At 44.7% G+C, this 20,505-nt stretch overlaps 1 protein-coding gene across 1 annotated transcript in view; it reads right to left on the reverse strand.

Moving 5' to 3' along the window:
• LOC132392275 (thrombospondin-type laminin G domain and EAR repeat-containing protein-like) overlaps positions 1–20,505 on the reverse strand; it is a 106,828-nt gene that overhangs the window by 45,098 nt on the left and 41,225 nt on the right. Inside the window, exon 6 of the mRNA XM_059966102.1 lies at positions 10,620–10,751. Within this exon, the coding sequence (XP_059822085.1) occupies positions 10,620–10,751 (132 nt within the window). The remainder of the gene's footprint in view (positions 1–10,619; positions 10,752–20,505) is intronic.

The raw sequence follows: 20,505 nt of genomic DNA on the forward strand, positions 1-20,505 counted from the left end.
AAATATGGGAGAGAGGAGAATGGAGGAGAGAGAGAATGGAGAAGGGAGAGCGAGGGGGAGAATAAGAGAGAGAGAATGAGAGGGAGCGGGGGAAGAATGAGAGAAGGGAGAGAGAAAGAGAGAGAGAAGGGAAGAGAGAGAAAGAGAGAGAAAGGAGAGGGAGAGGGAGAGAGAATAAGAAGGAGAGAGAGAATGAGAGAGAGGAGAGAGAGAGAGGTGGAGAGAGAGAGAGAAGAGGAGAGAGCAAGGGAGAATCAGAGAAAGAGAGAGAATGAGAATGAGTAGGGAAAGAGAAGAGAGAGAGAAGGAGAGAGAGAAGAGAGAGAGAGAATGAGAGAAAGAGAGGCAGAATGAGAGCGAGTGAGAATGACAGAATGAGAGAGAGAATGTGAATGACAGATGAGATTAACAAGAGAGAGACAGAGATGAGGTGACAGAAGAGAGAGAGAGAGAGAAAAAGAGACACACACACACACAGAGGATGAGAGGGAGCGGGAGGATGAGGGAGGGCGAGGATGAGAGTGAGGGTGAGGATGAGACAGAATGAGAGAGAATGAGAATGAGATGGAGAATGAGGGAGAGCGAGGGGGAGAATCAGAGAGAGAGAATGAAGAGGGAGGGGGAGGGAGAGAGAGGGGAGAGGAGGGAGGAAGAGGAGGAGAGAGGGGAGGAGGAGAGAGAGAGGGAGAGGGGGAGAGGAGAGAGGGGAGAGAGAGGAGAGAGAGAGAGAGAGAGAGAGAGGGAGAGAGAGATGAGGGAGAGAGAGAGGGAGAGAGAGGGCGAGAGAGTGAGGAGAGGGAGGAGAGGGATGGGGAGAGAGGGAGAGGGGAGTAGAGAGAGGGGGAGAGGAGAGGGAGAGAGAGGGAGAGAGAGAGGAGGAGAGAGATGAGAGGGGGAGAGAGAGAGGGAGAGAGAGAGGGAGAGAGGGGGAGGAGAAGGAGAGGGAGGAAGGAGAGGGAAGAGAGGGAGAGAGGGAGAGGGAGAGGGGGAGGGGAGAAGGGGGAGAGGGGGAGAGGGAGAGGGGGAGAGAGGGGGGAGACGAGGGGGAGAACAAGAATGAGATGGGAGACAGAGATAGAATGAGAGAGAGAATGAGAGAGAATGTGAGAGAGGGGGAGAATGAGAGGGAGAGAATGAAGAGAGAGAGAATGAGGATGAGTGAGTGTGAGAGTGGGGGGGAGAGAGAGGGGGGAGAGAGAGGGGAAGTGGGAGAGAGGGGGAGAGGGGGGGAAAGAGTGAGGAGGATGAGTGGGAGAGAATGAGAGTGGGGAGAGAGAGAGTGGGGAGAGAGAGAATGAGGGAGAGAGAAAATGAGAATGAGAGAATGTGAGAGCGGAGGGAAGATGAGGGGAGAAAGAGAGGGGAGGAGAAGAGAGGGGGAGAAGAGAGAGGGGGAGAGAGAGAGGGGGAGAGAGAGAATAGAGGGAGAGAGAGAATGAGAAGAGAGAGAATGGGGAGAAAGAGAGGGGGGAGAGAGAGAATGAGGGGAGAGAGAGAGAATGAGGAAGAGAGAGAATGAGGAAGAGAGAGAATGGGGGAGAAAGAGAGTGGGAGAGAGAGAATGAGGGAGAGAGAGAATAAGGGAGAGAGAGAATGAGAATGAGAGAATGTGAGAGCGGGGGAGAATGAGAGGGAGAGAATGAAGAGAGAGCGAGAATAAGAGGGGGAGATAAAAGAGGGAGGGAGAAAGAGGGAGAGAAAGGCAGAGAGAGAGGGAGAGAGAGAAATAGAGAAAGAGCGAGAGAGAGCGAAGAGAGCGAGACGTGAAAGAGAGATACATATACATACTGGTCATGACATTTAGTCTTGCTGAGCTGGTGCTATGGGTTCCAACATGTGCCACAATACTTGTTTATAGTCTCCTGAGTAACACTAGTGAAGATCCCAGCCAGGATATTGGTTCCATTCTGTTAAGGTGCAAACCCATTGTTTTGTACAGGGTCTCCCCTACATCAGAAGAAGTTGTAGTGATCTGAGAATCTGAAACCCCAGCCTCTGCACCAGTTCCTCGGCAGGGAAGGGCAAAGTTAAGGGCCAGCAATAGACTCAATACGTTAAAGAAACAAGTCAAGGGGCTCTTATGGGTGCATTTAAAAAATAGACACCAGGATAATATGTGGCCTCCAGAATGCCAGGGTTGAGGGTGTCTAATAGCAAGGGGGAAGGGTGTACATTGGCTCCCAATGAGACAGGTAGAAAGGTCAAAAGAGATCTGCGCAAGTAGTAAGGTAAGAGTAAAAAGTAGGATGTTGAAGGTGGTGACCTTAGATTGCTCCCAGTGTAGTTGAGAGGAAGGTAGATTGCATGGCTGGTAAGAACAGACAGGAGCAAGATAATAGGCACAATAGACTGAAGTGTACTTTAATACAGTGGGTGAGCATGATGAACTATAGAGCATGATTCAGTATATGGAACTATGATGCTAGTTGAGAGAGGAACAGGAATGACATGATTAATGTTCCAGGGCTTAATTGTTTTAGAGAAGGAGGTAAAAAAGGTGGGGAGGAAGAGTTGCACTATTACTCAGGGACAATATCACAGCTTCACTCAGAATGGAGGGCTCGTCTACTAAATCTATATGGGTGAAACTCAAAGATAGAACTTGGCTTTGATAAGTGGAGCTACAATGGCATTTAATGGCAACTCCTTCAAGCTCATCTGCAGAAACAGCTTAATTTTTACCTTTGTCTGATGGTGACCCTGACCTAGAGATGTGCTCAAACATTAGTCCTTTGCAGTGGTGGGACCCATTCCTGGAGGCTCACAACCAGCCTCTTTTCAGTATCCCAAGAAAACGAGATTGGTGACGAGTATGAACCTGAATGTCAGTGGAGATCACCAACTGTACTGACAGTTACAAAATGATAGAATTCGAAGTAAGGGAGAGACAGAAAGACAGAATGAACTGAACAAGTATGGTGACAGAAAAGACAGAAACTGTTGTGTGAGTGACAGTGAGAGACACACAATGAGCAAAGCTAATGTAAAAATAACATGATGATGGCCTTAGTCAGGAGAGTTGATGAATTTGATAGCGCTAATGACAGCTGGGTATTGTATAATCAAGAGAATTGAACTGTATTGTATTGCTACCGATATGGATGGGGTAAAGAAAGTCGCCACACTTCTTAGCTGAATGAGTGCTGGAATGTACAGTCTCTTACACAACTTAGTAACTCCTGAAAAGCCAGCAAGATGTTTGACGAAATTGTTGCAATTTTGCAAAATCATGTGAGCCCAAAACTGCTAGTAAAAGCTGAGAGATTTAGATTACACAAAAAGAACCAGTCAAAGGATGAAAACATTTCTGAATACATCATAGAACTATGGAAAGTTTCCTAATATTGTGACTTTAGAGATGGACTTTCTGATACTTTAAGGGACAGACTTGTATGTGACATGCATAGTCAAAGCACTCAAGAGGCTACTGTCAGAAAGAGGCCTAATCTTAGAACAGGCATTCATTGCAATATCGTTGGAGACTGCAGCAAAGGATGCGGTGGAACTACAGAAAGAGTATTTAGAATGTGAAAGCACAAAATATCCCTGAATGGTGCAAAAAGCCAAAAATTTTATCAATGGGGCAAATCCTCCCATGATGCAATTGACTGTTGGTACAAAGAAAAAGGTCACAGAAAGTATCAAAGACAAGTGCACATAGAGAGTTTACAAGTCAGACAAAAAGCACAATTAAAGAGAAAAATCCACACCGATTGAAAAGTTTCAAACCCCAAATTACACAAATGCATAAAGTGACTGAATGTGAAACTGAATCAGACAAGACAGAGTCTGATAAAGATAAGCTGTTATGCCTAGAACTATATAGCATTAACGAAGTAGATCGCAATATCATATGGATCACAACAGATGTTTCTGGTGTAAAACTGAAAATGAAGCTGGAAACGGTCAGTGTTGTCTATAATTTCAGATGCTGACTACAACAGATTGTTTTCTAAGCTACCATTAGAAAAGACCTTGGTGATGCTAAATACCTACACAGGCAAAAAAGTATCTCCCAAAAGGCAAACTGAAAGTGAGTGTGACATATGGAGGTAAAATGTGGCATTTAGAGATTTGTGTTGAAAAGAGGAGGACCAGCACTGTCCAGACATAAATGGTTGAGAAAATACCAACTAGACTGGCTCACAGTCAAAGCTCTTACTGTGACATCAACAGACAACTGCAGCCCAAATGGTAGCACTAACCAGAGCTGCTTAATGAGTTGGAGAAGGGGATTGGTAAACTCAAAGGCATGAAATCCAGAATTGAGCTGGATGAAACAACAACACCAAGATTCCATGAGGTGCATCCAGTCCTTATGCACTATGTCCTAGAGTGGATACTGAACTTCAGAGCTTGGAGGCATCTGGTATCCTCTCCAAGGTTGAGTGGAAAGATTGGGTCACACCTATTGTCTCGGTGACCAAGAAAGTGAAAGCCAGAGATGTTTGTATATGCAGGGACCTCAAGGTGAGCATTAACCCTGTGCTGTGTACCATACAGTATCTTCTGTGACGAATAGAAAATATTTTTCAACTTTGACAGGCAGAGAGGAAGGTTTTCAAAGATTAAGCCTATTTACAAATAGAGATTGAAGAGTCAAGTAGGAAGTTCCTCACAATCAACACTCACAAGGGACTGTTCCAGTATAATCGTCTCGACTTTGGTATCACATCAGCTCCACAAATTGACAAAGAGCAATGAACCAAGTGCTCCAAGATATCCCGGGAACACAATGTTACCTTGATGACATCATCATGACTGACAAGAATGATGAGGAACACCTCCAGATCCTTGGTAAAGTCCTTACCAGGCTGAGTGAGTGTGGTCTGTGTGCAAGGAGAGAGAAGTGTGAGTTTTCCATAAATTAAATATCATATTGTGGACATGTTTTTGACAAGCATGGCTTACACAAATCACAAGAAGAAGATTGGTAGGGTGTTGCAGGCACCCAAACCAAAAAATGTGTCACAACTTGGGTAATACGTGGACCTTGTAGACTACTACCACCACCAGTTTTTTTTCCAAATCTTGCTAGAGTGCTGCACCCATTGAACATACAGGCGCAACGTGGGAGTGGTCAGAAAGAAGTGAAAGAGCATTCAAGGAAACAAAGCAACTAATAACATCAGATGAGCTGCTCACCCATTATGACCCATCCTTGCCCATCAGACAGGCATGCGATGCAGCCCTTATGGCATTGGTGCCATTTTGTTACACATTATGAAAGATGGATCTGAATGTCCGATTGCATTTGCTTCAAGATCACTGAGAAGTGCAGAATGCAACTACACACAGATTGACCGAGAGTCCCTTAGACTAGTATGGGGAGTAAAGTAGTTCTGCCACTACTCTTGTGGACAAAAGTTTACTGTAGTGACAGATCACCAGCCCCTTGTGTCCATTTTCAATCCCAGGAAGGGAACCCAGTGATGACCGTTACCCGATTGCAATCTTGGGCACAATTCCTAGGAGCCAGTCTTATGACATAGAGTTCAAGGGTATGAAACAACACAGCAATACTGACAGCTTGTCATGTCTTTCACTGTAGACAACTGAAGAAAAATCTTCATACTGGCACACGGCATCGGTAGACCAGCTGCCAGTAATGAATTCTGAAATTCAAACAAGGAATGACCCAACATTGTCCAAAGTCTATGACATCACACCATAGAAGGATGGCCAGCTCATGGTAATCCTGTGAGGAGTTCTCAGTGAGATGAGACCAACTGTCTGTGTGTCAAAGAACAATGATGCATGGATCTTGTGTTGTGTTTCCCTCTAAACTACGCACCGGAGTGTTAGAGAATCTAAATGTGAAGGACACATGGATACAGTCAAGATGGAGAGTCTTGCCTGGAGCTACGTGTGGTGGCCGGGAATAGATAGAAAGATTGAAGACATGACCAAAAGCTATTCAGAATGCCAAAAAGCTCAAAATGCACCACCATTACAAGCATGGGAGTGGCTGTTAACATCACAACAAAGAGTACACATCGACTTTGCTGCGCTACTCATTACCTCCATGTTTCTGATTGCTGTGGATGCTCTTTCGAAGTGGCTGGTGGTCATACCAATAAAGACAACCACATCAGAAAAGTCCATTTCCACTCTATCTTCATCGGAGGTGGCTTACTAAACAAATTGTGAGTGACTATGGACCACAATACATGTCAGAAGAGTTCAGACTGTTCATGAAGAAAAATGACATCAGACATTTCAAGTCAGCTCCTCAACACCCAGCAATGCATGGGTGAGATGAAAGGTTTATCCAAACCTTCAAGAAGTTTATTAAAGCTATGGACAAGGTGGATGTTTCTCTACAGCATAAGATGGACAACTTCCTTGTGTATCAGAACTCCGTTCATGCAACGACAGTGCTGTTCATGAGCAGGAATTTGAGATCTCACATGGACCTCCTGAAACTAGATCTACAGAAGGAAGTACTGTATAAACAGTTCAGCCAGTTGCCAAATAAATCAGCAAGGAAGTTCGAGGTTGGACAGGAATCCTAGCAGATGTTGGATATCATACATGGAGACATCATGTGGACCAGATACTGGATGCTCAGCCAAAGAGCACACCTGAGTCGACTGCATCCAACAATACAGACTCCTTACAGTCACCAGACTTTCCTCTCAGTGATGATCATGTCACTAACAGCAATGTGACACCTGCAACAGAGAAATTTGTCTTTGACAAGACACCAGCTAAACCTGATCCTTAAAGAAACAGAGTGCCACCCAAACAACTGAATCTTTAGTATACTGATGTTATGGACCATTATTGTGAAAGCATGTTTATAGGGAATATGGATTATGAAAAGGGAAATTGAATGTTTTGTACATATACAGTTTTACATTAACCTAAAGGGGAAGGAAGTGTAATATACGGATATTTCCGTATTAATGCAATGCACCCTTAGCACTAATTATTGACTGATAACTTACACATGCACATTGATTTGTTGCTCCGTCTGCAGAGTGAATATATCAGGTAACTTTTTCTGAGTGTGTGCCTTTATTTATTTGATATGTAGTTGTATACACACACACACACACACACACACACACACACACACACACACACAACACCGCTGACTGAAGCATCGCGGGAGTAATTGGAACATCAGGAACAACATTTCGGCTGTCGGGGGAGAACTCAGGAAAGAACAGCAACCCGGCAGACTTGGTCATCGCAAATCAGCGAGTTGTTTTGTTATACCTCCCCTCTCACCTGTCTGGACCTTTACTGGGGAGAGAGAGACCCTGTGGTATGTCGTGTTGCCAGGTGATTGATTAGTTTTTGTTGTACTGCAGATCATGGTCTCTCTCAGGTGCTTTGTTATTGCTTGCCTGGTGGGTGGTGGGTGCTGATGCTTTATTGCTGAAGTGAGTGGGGAGGGGAGGATCATTGCTTTGTTGCTGCTTATGTGTGGGAGGGGGAAGTAGTGGGGGCTTCTGGGTTCTAACTTTTTATTGTCTCTCATTCTTTGGGGCACTCTTCTGTTTTCATGGATATCTGTGAAGAACAAGAATTTCAGAAGAATATGAATCTCTTATATCAATATAGATCAATATGTTCAAAGAGGAACCTAAGACCATAAGACATTGGAAATTAGGCCAATTGGTCCTGTCAAGTCTGCTTCACTGTTCAATCTTGGCTGACTTTTCCCCCTCTCAATCCCTTCTCCAGTCTTTTCCCCATAACCTTGGAAACTCTTACTAATCAAGGATCTATCAAACACGCTTTAAATATTCCCAATGACTTGGCCTCCATCGATGTTCATGGCAATGAATTCCACAAATTCACTATCCTATAAACAAAAGAAATTCCTCATCAACCCTATTCTAAAGGGATGTCCTTCTTTTGAGGCTGTGCCCTCTGATGCTAGACACCCCACTACAGGAAACTTTCTCTCTGCACCTAATCTATCTAGCCCTTTCAATATTCAGTAGGTTTAAATGATTTTCCCTCCTCATTTTAGGTGAAGGACTCAAGACTGTTCACAAACACTCCAAGTGTGGCCTAGAGGGTTCAGGCAAGTGATCGGAAAGGTTGGGATGGTAGGGGAAGATATTGTGGGTCACTGCAGCACATGATCATGGGGATTGGAGCAGATGACGCTGATGTTGGGGGCCAACAGCTTAGACAGATATTTGGGAACTTTTGAGTGATGGTGTTTGAGATTAGTGGGGTATCTGGTCAATGACTGGAAAGGGTTGTTGGACCGGGATGTGTAATAATGTAAAGTTAAAGCACTGCGAGGAAGATGAGCCTCAAACCCTCCAGCAGCAGTGTGGTAAAGCCCTTTAGCTGACACCATGATCGTTCTCGGCCTCTGATTGAGATTTGTCTCTGTATTCTTGGGAGCTTGTCTACATAGTAAGGTTTTGTCACAAGGGCCTTTTATGCAGTTTGGTGTGACAGTGCAATACTCTACAACCTTTGTATGCTGGAGCACCGCAAACTCACTGTTGATGGTAATAATGTCAGCCATGGTTTTCTGCTGGAATTGGCCCTCCAGATACCCTTGTGCTGTTCATTATCTACAATCTTCTGCACTTTTCCAGTGCTGGCCACTTATCCAATTCCTTCACTTCATCAATGGCACTGCCTTCAGCTGCCTTGGGCCTGCACTGGGCCTTCCCCACAAATGAGCACGTTGAGAAGGAGCGCGACTACAAGAAAGCAGCATCCGTCATCAAGAACTCCCATCATCCAGGCCACGCTCTCTTCTCACTACGAGGAGCCTTGTTCCACACCACAACGGGGTTCAGGATCGGTTATTGCCATACAATCATCAGGCTCCTGAACCAGCATGGATAACTTCACTCACCTCCACTCTAAACTGATTCCACAACCTACAGGCTCACTTTCAAGAACTCTACAACTCATGTTCTCAGTATTTTGTATGTATGTATTTACTTGCACAATTTGTCTTCTTTTACACATTGGTTGTTTGTTGGTCTTTATGTAGTTTTCATAAATTCTATTGTATTTCTTTATTTTCCTATAAATGCCAGCAAGAAAATGAATTTTAAGATAGCATCTGGCAAAATATATGTACCTTAGTAATAAATTTACTTGGACTTTGATAATTCCGGGGTACACATCCTGAAACTTCACAGCACCTTTACCTCTTCCTCCTCTTTTAGGTCAGTTGTCAAGATTTCACTATTCGGCCAGAGAGTTGATTAATGTTTAATTACAATCCATTGCATGATCTTTTTAATAAAGTGCAGTCAGCACAGAAGCGAAGGCCCATTATCAAGTGTCAGTTGGGGTCAGAGAGAGGAAGGAAGTATATAGGCACAGTGCAATAGTAACCAGAAACATAGGATGTCAATGTGGGATCAATTACTACTCCTTTCAACAGAAATAAGATTAATCTGTGTAGGAAAGCACCCGGAAGTTAATGGGGTAAATTGGCAGAATTAAATAATTTATGGAATATCATGCTTCTGATTTTGTAGTTAAGGGATGGTCAAATATGGAAAGTGCCCAGTCAAAGTTGAATTCCTCAGGAGGATAGAAATAAACCCATTTTGTTATTTAATGTAGAGCTTTGTTTAGAGTTTGGAACATTATTGATCTCTTAGACAGTACTACTGAAGAAAAGTGATCTGGTCATTATTTCACTGCACTCTTTTGTACTTTACTGGGTGGAAATTCATCTGGTGGAACGGCTGGATTTCAGTGAGATTTGAGGCTTTGCCCGTCTCATTAGGACTTGAGTTTTGAGTCCATGATACAGGATGTGAGCCTTGAGATTTGAACAGTTTTGCTTAGCTCCTGCACCTTTGTACTTACATATTTCAATTTATGAATGCTGTGTCAATAAAAGATTAATAAGACTTTTGAAATACCATTTGACAAGATAAATTAATTTATATTTATTTCAACGATGTTACTTTGCTTTATTAAACACTTGCTGAGGTAACCAAGCTGAATGGGGAATTGCTTTTGGAATTAAAGTGAGAATAAGGTTCAATAGAAGATGGGAAATATTTTTAGTGATTCATTGGATATTTGAAGGCTGTGGAAGACCCCAGTGTTCATCAACAACGTACGAGGATGATGATAAACCTGACACTAAATCAGAACTGGTGTCATATTTGGTTTGGTTGGTAGCGACTGGGTTATGCTTATGGAAAATAGCCACTAAAATCTAGGTTAATACGCCAGATGCTAAAACAAAGCTCTGTCAGTGCTGTCTAGAGCATGTGGAAGATGTAGTAAGACTAGAGTAAAGGTTTATTCATTTTCGCAGATGCTGCCTGACCTACTGAGTCCAGCATTATGTATGTGTTGCTCTGGATTTCCAGCATCTGCGGAATCTCTTGTGCTTATACTGGAGTAAAAATGATGACCTGATCAGGATATATCAAATAAAATCCCTCAGAAAAGGAAACAGAGCCTGGGAAGTACCTCATTGCTGTTTGTGGGAGCATACAGTGCCTAACATGATTGTTAAGTTGGCTTCATCAGCTGCAAAGCATTTTGGGAAATCCAGATGCAAGTTCATTCATTGTGTACTCTTGTTAGTTTGTTAACAACTTTGCTAAGAGGCGGCACCCCAAACAATCTAGCAATACCTCTGACATAATTGGTCTTACTTTTTAAGATCGATATCCAGTTCTTGCCATTACAGATAAAGAAGCCTTTGTTGAAGACATCAAACCAGAGGCGGCTGACTTCAGTCTCAGTGCATGGAGGATGGTTTCCTACCATCACCTTCACTTCTGTTTCTGAATCCAACATAAAGAAGGTTAACATTAGAAGTAGCAGAAACAAGCTAACAAAAGAGTTCTGATGAATCTTCTTCCAGTGGTAACACTGCTGTGTTTTGTTCTCTGCAGCTGCTGCCTGACTGGCTGAGTATTTCCAAATTTTCTCTTACTACATCAAAATGGAGATTTTATACAATGGCAAGTCCAAATGAACATGCTCCCCCATCAAGCTTCCAAAAGATTTGCAGTGTACAGTAGTTTTAATACAATAAAGTGTCTTAAAGCACTTCCCTGGGATGCTGTCTGACAAAATACAACATTGAACGACATTAGGAGGGACTGGGATAGGTAAAGAGATAGAGAAGTAAAAAACTTTTAAATCATTATTTTGTTATGGTACAATTATAATACAGGAGATATTTGGTTAGGTACATGGACAAGAAAGGTTCAGAGGGAGAAGATAAATAGGATTAACGTAGATAGACAAGTTGGTGAAGGGCCCATTTCAATGCAAGATGACTATATGATTCTGTGAATTTCTTATTTATATCAACAGTAATGGAGATTGGTTCAAAGTTCAACATACAAAGTAAATGTTATTATCAAAGTACATATATGTCATAATATACAACTCTGAGGTTAACTTTCCTGTGGGCTTCCTCAGCAAATCTATAGTAACTACAACAGGATCAATGAAAGATCATCTAGTGTGTGGATGAACAAACTGTTCAAATGCAAATATAAATAAATAGCAATAAATAACAAAAACATGAGATAAAAAGATAGAGAGTCCTTAAAGTGAGATCATTGGTTGAGGGAACATCTCAATGGACGGGTAAATGAGTGTAACTATCCCCTTTGTTCAACAGCCTGATGGTTGTGGGGTTCTAACTGTTCTTGAACCTAGTAAGGTCACATTTATCAGTCTTCACTAATTGATAAGTAAATGTTGGGCCACGTTCTAGAACCAGGCAGCACCATGAGCACAGCTATTAGAGCAGCTACCTCTCTGGTCCACCAACCTGGGTTTGATCCTGGTGGATCATGGAGTGAAAAAGAGTGGTGGGAGATCGGTGACGGACAGCCATGATGAGATGTCATGAGGTCCAGAGTCGACATCAAGCAGCCCTTTATGTACATCATTGAATCGGCATCATCTTCTGTATCTACCCTACAGACAACAGGATAATGCAATCGATAGGAATAGGTGTCTGGGTTAGGTGTGATTTTGTTGTGCCGTTGCAAGACTTGAAACGTTGGCACAACCCCAGTAGAGAAGGATTTTGCGTGATCACTGGCTGGGTGTGTGTTTGTCAAACCCAACACCACCCCTTAAAAGTCCATCTGGTTAACACAGTTCTCATAACAATTTGCATAGCTGATCGGTTATTCAGTGAAAAGTCAACCGCATTGCCGCAGGTCATGTAGTCAGAGTGGGTAGGGCTACAGAATCTCTATACCAAAGGGTAACTGTGGACCTTCCTTTCTTACATCAACCTGACCACTTTATAGTCACTGCTACTAGTACATTCACTAGTATATTCATTTCAGATTTACTCAATGAATTGAATTCAGATTTAAAACATTGGTGGTGGGATACGAACTCCCCAATCCAGTGATTAGTTTGTGTTTCTGGATTGCTGTTCCAGTAACACTGAGCTCGGCTGTTCCCAGGGGAAGTGACTCACCTTGGCGTGTAACAGCACAGGCAGCCCCCTCCCTTCACTTCCACGCCCCAGGTGGCTTCTGGCTCATGCAGTGAAACTCAGCCAGTGAGCTCCTACTGACACATACTTCATGTCATGGTGTTGCTTTCACAACGTGCCTGCTTCGCCCATGTGTGTGAACTGAAGACCAGACCTTATCCTGCTCTAGGCCTGCAGAACAGGATGGGGGGGGGGATTCTCTAGAATGGGTAGTTGGAACTGCCCAACACATCACTGGTATCAGCCTACCCAGCATCAGGGACATATATAGAAAGGCGTTGGGAGAAGGCCAGCGATACTGTCCACCTTGCTCAAGGACTGAGGTGAGGCTATGCAGCATCCACTCCAGGACTGTCAGACTCAAAAACAGCTACTTTCCCCAAGCAGTAAGACTGATTAACACCTCCACCCATTAACCAACCCCTCCACACTTCCTGCCACCACTACGTCATCATTTCCTGTCAGAGTAACATTATGTACAGATACTCCTGTGTCTAGAATCACTTTGTGCACATAACATCAGATCATATACAAGCTAGTCTTATGTATTTATATTTATTGTTTTTTTGTGTTCTTTATGTTGGTGTTTTTTTAATGCTGCATTGGATCTAGAAAACAATAATGTACTGACAAATGACAAAAAATATTGAATCTTGAGCAGTGAGAAAGGGTGCCCTTACAGAAATATCAGTGATCTGTGATTGTTCTTCGTTGGCATCAGATTGGAAAACTACCCTTTGAACGCCACTCTCTCCTTGCTGCCTGGCTTATGTAAAAGTACCAGCAGAGCACGTCCCTTTGGAGTGTTGCCCTCCAAAATTACAGTGCTGGCACTACACACTGATTGGTATCGTACAGCACACTTCCACTGGGCAATCACTGCACTCTCGACAATTTGCCCAGTGAATGAGCCAGCAACCTCAGGTGCCATGTTGGGAAGCAACAGCTTTCATTGTGTTCCAAATCAGGAATGATCAAATGATCATTTGATCAGCTATTCCTAAGCAGTCAATGTTTTGGGCTGAGACCATTCATATAGTCTCACGAAGGGTCTCAGGGTCCTGATGGAGGGTGTCGGGCTGAAACATCAACTGTTTATTCCTCTCCATAGATGCTGCCTGACCTGCCAAGTTCCTCCAGCATTGTGTGTGTTAGGTGGGGTAATTAAGCAGTTCAGATGAAGAGTTTAGACCTGAAACATCTCTCCACAGATCTGCCTGACCTGATAAACTCCTCCAGCATTGTGTGTTGTTCCAGATTCCTGTATCTGCAGATTCTTGCCTCAGTTAAAATCAGTGATGATCAATTAGCCAGAACTGAGGAATGCAAGAGTTGTACGGCTAGGTAGGATGACACAGAGAGGGAGGGGCAGAGCCACTGACAATTGACCTATATATATTCTAGAGTGAGGGAGTGTCTCATTGCTACCTGGGTGGAAAACACCATCATCAGAAAGATCTGACTCACATACTTTGAGATATTAGAGGAGCAGTACCGACAGAGATAATAACTTGGGACTTGCCCAGAGTATTCTGTTCACATGCTCCCTATGGGAAATATAAATAGTAAAATCTAAGAAAGGAACTTGATCAGAATTAAGATTACAATTGCAAAGAAAGCTTTTGTTGTCCAAAATGTTGTGGTAGATCCACCCAATATTATTATGGGAGACATCCCTGATATGCAGCTATAGTTTCTGTGTTGTAATGTAACAGGTAGCAGAGATTTGTGAAGGGTACGTGAAGTGGATGAGCAGACCTGTGGCAAATAGGTCACCGAACCTGGCTCAAGTAAAACAGATCAAAGTGCTTTCTAATAAAGTTAAAGTATCCCCAAACACAGGGAATGGACAGACTCGTTCATTGGCCATAACTCCACCACTTGTACCATCTATAGGATGACCTGCAGTTTGACTCCTTAGGCTGCAGCTTCCAGCTAGAAAAACAAGGCATGAAAAGCTTGGAGACACCTCCAGTTGGCAGCCACTCCCACAGGACACACACCATCCTGATTTGGAGATACATCACCATCACTGAGCCAGCGTCCTGGAACTCTCTCCCCAACACCACTGAGGGTACACCCACACCTCAAAGACTTGGCAGTTCAACAAGATACCGCCTTCTCAAAAACAATTAGAGATGCACAATTAAGTTCTGGCCTAGCCCGCGAAGCCAAAATCCCTTGAGTGAACTAAATAAAAGTAGGCTGGAAGAAAAAGTAGTGGTAGTCATGGTAACAGCTGTACAAAGCTCTGGTTAGATGCCATCCACAGGCAGTCCTGGCAATGCAGCATTTGTTGCCCATCAGTAATCATCCCTGAAAAGGTGGTGGTCTTCTGACTTCTTGAGAAGCTACAGTCCTTCAGATGAAGTGCTGTTGGAGAGGGATTCGAACCCAGTGAGAATGATGTACGGGCAAGATGGAGTGAATCTATTGGTGGTGCTGTGCATTGTATCCGCTTCACCTTTTGTCAAGGTGGTAGAGGTTGGAGATTTGGGAGGTGCAGTTAGAGTCGTCTGGACAAGCAGGTCGTATACACAGCGAGCCACCCCGTGGTGCCGGAGGAGCAAATACGAATCACGTGGACTGCCCTCTCCCAGTGCTGTCTCGCTTACCGCCAGCTGATGGAGCTACACGCATGCGGGCAAGTGAAAAATATTCCAGTATGCTCCTTGTAGATGGTGGAAAGGCTTCAGTGTTTCTGGTGCCGAAACCCTTACTGTGGGATCCCCAGACTGTAACAGACACTCGTCACCATTGTCTTAGCTTTTGGTCAGCAGTGATTCCTAGGATGTTGACGACAGGGAACTCGGCAATGGGAATGCCATTGACTGACACGGTGGGGTGGGTCGGGGCTTTGGGATCCCCTCTGGCTTCTCACCCTGGTGGTGTTGCTGGAGACTTCAATCATGCCAGCTTAAAAACAGTCCTGCCAAAGTTCAACTAGCATGTCAACCATGGAGAATATATTAGACCGGTTACACAAATGTTCGTGGAGCCTCCCATCCTCATCTCAGATACTCAGACCACGTATCCATTCTGCTAATCCCTGCATACAGATCACTGGCTATACCAGGGTCCAAACTAGTTTAGAAGGAGATTGGGACCTGGCCAGAAAGTGCGTGGCAGGACTGCTTCGAAAGCACGGACTGGAGCATATTCAGGGAGATGGGTATCTATGATCATTGATGAGTACGTGGGATCGGTGACCGGCTACGTAAGAAAGTTCATTGAGGATGTTACTGTGATTAAATACTACTATGCCAGGGAAAACCAGAAACTCTAGCTGACTGCAGAGGTTTGGGCACTGCTCAGGGATTAGACGCTGCCTTCAGATTGGGGGACAGGATGAGTGCAAGGTCAGCAAGAGCCGAGCTCTCCTCTGCCTTCAGGAAGGCAAAGCATGAGTACGCACAGAGAAGCCACAAACACCTTTGTGACACAACTGTGACCATAACTGATTACCACTTCCTTACATGTCAACCACCGCAACTCCTCCCTTCCTGATAGGCCAATGCCTTCTGTGCATGATTTGATGCATTGATAGAAAAGTCCCCCATCTCCCTGTTCCCTCAGGAATAGGCAACCTGTCTGGCTGGGGTCCCACAAAACTGTGGGATTGGACGACAGAGTAGCTAGGCAGGTGCTGAGGAACTGTCTAGCCCAACAAACAGAGGTCTTAATATCTCCTTGAAACAGTCCACTGTCCCTGCAGGCTTCAAGGCAACCACCATGATTCCATTGCTTGAAAGGGCAGAGGTAACTGGCTGAAACAATTGCCGTCCTGTGGCGCTGACTTCAACAATCGTGAAGTGCTTTGAGTGGTTGGTAATGGATCGTATAAAATTCCACCTTCCAGCTACACTGAACCCTTTCCAGTTCACCTCCTGCTCAGACCACTCCTCTGATGATGCTATAGCCTCAGCCCTCCACGCTGTCCTTGGTGCGTTTCAACACCGCTCTCTGCAACTGGATCTTGGACTTCTTGACAGAAAGATCCCAGTCAATCCAAGTTGGCAGCAACATCTCAAGCTCCATCATGCTGAGCACTGTTGCCCCCAGGGCTGTGTGCTCAGCCCGCTGTTGTTCACACTACTGACTCACAATTGCACTGCCAAATCCAGCTCAACTAGCACCATCAAGTTCAAAGATCCAAAAATTCAAAGTACATCAAAGTATGTATACAGTATACAACCCGAGATTCGTCCTCCCGCAGGTAACCATGAAAAACCATGGAACCCGTACAAAGAAAACTTTAAACAGCCAACACGCAAATAAAGAACAAATCACGCAAATGGAAAAACCCGAGTGAATAACACCCAGAATATTAAACATTAAAATGCAGAGCCCTTGAAATGGTCTGGGAGTGTTCACTATAGCTGGGTTAGGTTCAGCGCTGTCATCCATCGACTTCAAGCTGCAGAGCCAATCTGCACTGAAGGTCCCCTGATCGAAACACACAAAATGCCATAAAAAGAGTAACCAGACATCAGAAAGACGTGTCAGATGAACTCGCAGAGTCCTCCAAAAATGAACCCACATCAATCTCACCTTGTGATGTGAGGAAGACTCCCACATCTTCCTCTGGCAGCATCAACTGAGAGGGAGAGGGAGAGCAGGCAAACGCATGCAATGGCCCTGCTTGCCTTCTGCTCTCATCCTCAATTTCAACCTTGCTCACCCTTTACTCGCTGAGGAGTAATAGAGCCAATCATGGGTTCAGGTTCAGCCTTTAGGCCACATGCTCCACTCTCAATCTTGCCAAACTCCTTTGGAGATAGCAAAAGCACCAGATCACTCAAAAACACAGATTGAAATTAGGCTCCAATCACATGCAGTTTAAAAGAAGTCCTTTTGTGAACTGACTGCAGGACATTGCCATTGGTCTCGTTGGTTGCGGGCACCATGTCTATTGGTCGCTAATGATACTACTGTTCTTAGCCTCATCAGCAATAATGATAAATTGCCATTCAGAGAGGAGGTAGAAAAGTTTATCAAATGGTGTGGGAACAACACCCTGAGTGTCAACATAGTCAAATCAAAAGAAATGATGGTGGACTTCTGAAAAGACACGAGTCAGCCACTCTCCATTGCACATCAGTAGCTTTGTCGTGGAGAGAGTAAAGAGGACAAAGTTCCTTGGTCTGCACATAACAGGCGTTCCAACCTGGACCCACAACACCTCCTCACTAGTCAAGGCGGCACAGCAGTGTCTGCACTTTCTGAGCAGATTCAGGCGTGCAAGGCTCTCTGTTGCCATTCGAACAACTTTCTACAGGAGCACCATCGAGTGTCTTGTCCAGCTGCATCATTGTGTGGTACAGAAACTGCAAGGCATTGGACTGCTATACCCTACAGAGGACGGTGAAAACCCCTGAAGGGATCATGGGGGTCTCCCACCCTACTTCTGACATTTACCGGGAGCGTTGCAGACAAAGGGCCCAAAGCATTGTTGAGGATCCCAGTCATCTGTCCCACAATTTCTGTGACCCACTACCGTCACAGAGGAGTTACAGGAGCATCAGGACCAGGACTGCCAGACTGGGCAACAATTTCTTCCCTCTGGCTGTGAGACTAATGAATACCTGCCACCACTGAAAGCTCAGCACAAGGACAGCGTGTTGTTTACTGTTTACCTGTGCTGTGAACTACATATATTTTCACTTATATTTTATTAACTTACTTATGGTAGTAATTTGGTTGATGTGCAATGTGTAATTTTTGTTTTGTGGATGTACCATGGTCTGCAGGAATGTTGTTTCATTTGATTGTATACATGTGCAATAAACTTGAACTCTTGTTGGAGATGCTCATCTCCAGGCTCAGCAGTGATATTAATAGTACTTGCCACTTATCAGCCTACATCTGAATGTTGCCCATGTCCTCCTGTGTACAGGCACAGACACAAGGAGTTCAAGGAATACAAATGGATCTGAGCATTGCTCAGCCATCAGTGAACATCCTGCAGTAAACTATGTATACCTGTCTGGACACGCCCCTCTGCTGACTGCTCCTGTGGCTCCTCCCACAGACCCCTGTATAAAGGCTATAGGGGCACTGCTCCTCCCTCAGTCTTCGACATGTCATGCTCCCTTTTTGCTGTTAATAAAAGCCTATCATTCACTTCCAGTCTCCTAGAGTTATTGATGGTGCATCGCATCCCTAATTCTGACCTTATGATGGAAGGCAGGCCACTGATGAAGCAGCTGAAGATGGCTGTACCTAGGACACTGCCCTGGGAAACTTCTGCAATGATGTTCTGGGGGTGGGATGATCGACTTCCAAATCCTCGAACACCTTTCTCTGTGTGAAGGCTGACTCCAATTACACGAGTGCTTTTCTCTTGATGACCACACTTGCTTACTCTCATGTCACCACTGAAGTTCAACTCTTTGTTCATATCAGACCCGGAGCCTTGGAAAATCCCAGCCTGGTGATTCAGACTATGTGGTGCGTAATCATACTCCTGATGGTGCCATACATGACTCTGCTGGGGGATGAAAGCAGACTGACTGAGCTGTAATGGACCGGATGGGACAAACTGTACGTTTGTACCTGTGCAACTTTCCACGTTGTCAGCCGGTTGCCACTGTTGCAACAGGGCTTGAGGCTGAGGTCTCCAGCGGCTCAGCAGGGACGATGTCCAGTCCCAGGCCCTTTACTGTGTCCAGTATGGTCAGCTGCATTTGATATTAAAGATTCAAGATGCAAGTTTATTTGTCGAGTGGATGTTGAAGCACACGGTGAAACGTGTCATTTGAATTAACAGCCCTCACACCTGAGGGTGGGCTGGGGGCAGCCCACAAGTGTCACCGTGCATTCCAGTTCCAACACAGCACGTCCACGATGCTCGGCAGAACCACACAGAACACAACAAGCAACAACAGACTCAAAACGCAACTAGCAATGAAAGAAACAGCAGTAGAACAGGCCAACGTTCCTCCCTGCCAGCCATGGACATCCTGTGGAATGAGGTGAACTGGCTGAAGGCTGTCCTGTGTCAAGCTGAGGATCCCAGGATAGACTGTTTCTTCAGTGCTTCTGTCCGAACGTGGTTTCAAATGTTTATCTGTCTTTAGCACTTACATGCCGGGCCCCACCACGATTGTGGATGTGCCTGGAGCCTCCTTCTCCTACCTTTAGCTGATTAATTGCCCACCACCTTTTGGGAGCCGGCAGGGTCAGACCTGAGATCTACCTGCTCCAGTGGTAGTGAGATTATCTCGCTCTGTTGCGTGCCACCATGCACGTCGTCCGACACTGCAGCTTCTCTGGGAGGGCACCTTGTCGTCTTTGAGGCTGTTCCCACATGTTTTCTTTGCTCCCTCACTGAACCAGGGTTGACCCCCTAGTGTGTCAGTATACAGAACAGCAAACGCAGAATATAAAACAGTAGAGCATAGGTATAGGCCCTTCGGCCCCAAAGTCTATGCTGAATTAATCTAAATCCCTTCAGTCTGACGTGATCCATATCCCTCCATTCCCTGCAACGTTTGTGTTTCTATCTATCAGCCACTAACTGGTTTCGTACCTGTTTCCAGCACTACCACAACAGTCCATTCCGGGAATCCACCACTTTCTGAGTAAAACCTTGCCCACACATCCCCTTTAAACATCCTCCCCTCCTCTCTGCTGAACTGCATCTCCCTGACATTTCAACCCTGGGGAAAAAAATTACTTCCCCCTTACAGCCTACCTCCCAGTTGCAACACCTCGATTGGAATAAGCCCCGCCTTATTTCTTTGCCCTTATTTGTAACTGATCTATATTTTGCTGTATCCTTTGACACCTTTCACAAATTCCCATCTTTGTATCATCTGCAAACCTAATAACCCACCCGTATACATTTTCATACGAATGATCTATATACAACAGAGGCTCAAACGCAAGTTCCTGCAGTACACAGATGTCCAACCAGAGTAACAGCCTTACTCCACTACCTCCCGTCATCTATGGGAAAGCCAGTTCTGACTCCAAACTAAGGTCACTATGGATCCCATGCATCTTCATCTGTTGGATCAGCCTGCCATGATGGACCTTGTCTACCTGGATCTTAGTGAAGCATT

Source organism: Hypanus sabinus, chromosome 4 (genome assembly GCF_030144855.1).
Source record: "Hypanus sabinus isolate sHypSab1 chromosome 4, sHypSab1.hap1, whole genome shotgun sequence".
In the NCBI taxonomy this organism is placed as follows: domain Eukaryota; kingdom Metazoa; phylum Chordata; class Chondrichthyes; order Myliobatiformes; family Dasyatidae; genus Hypanus; species Hypanus sabinus.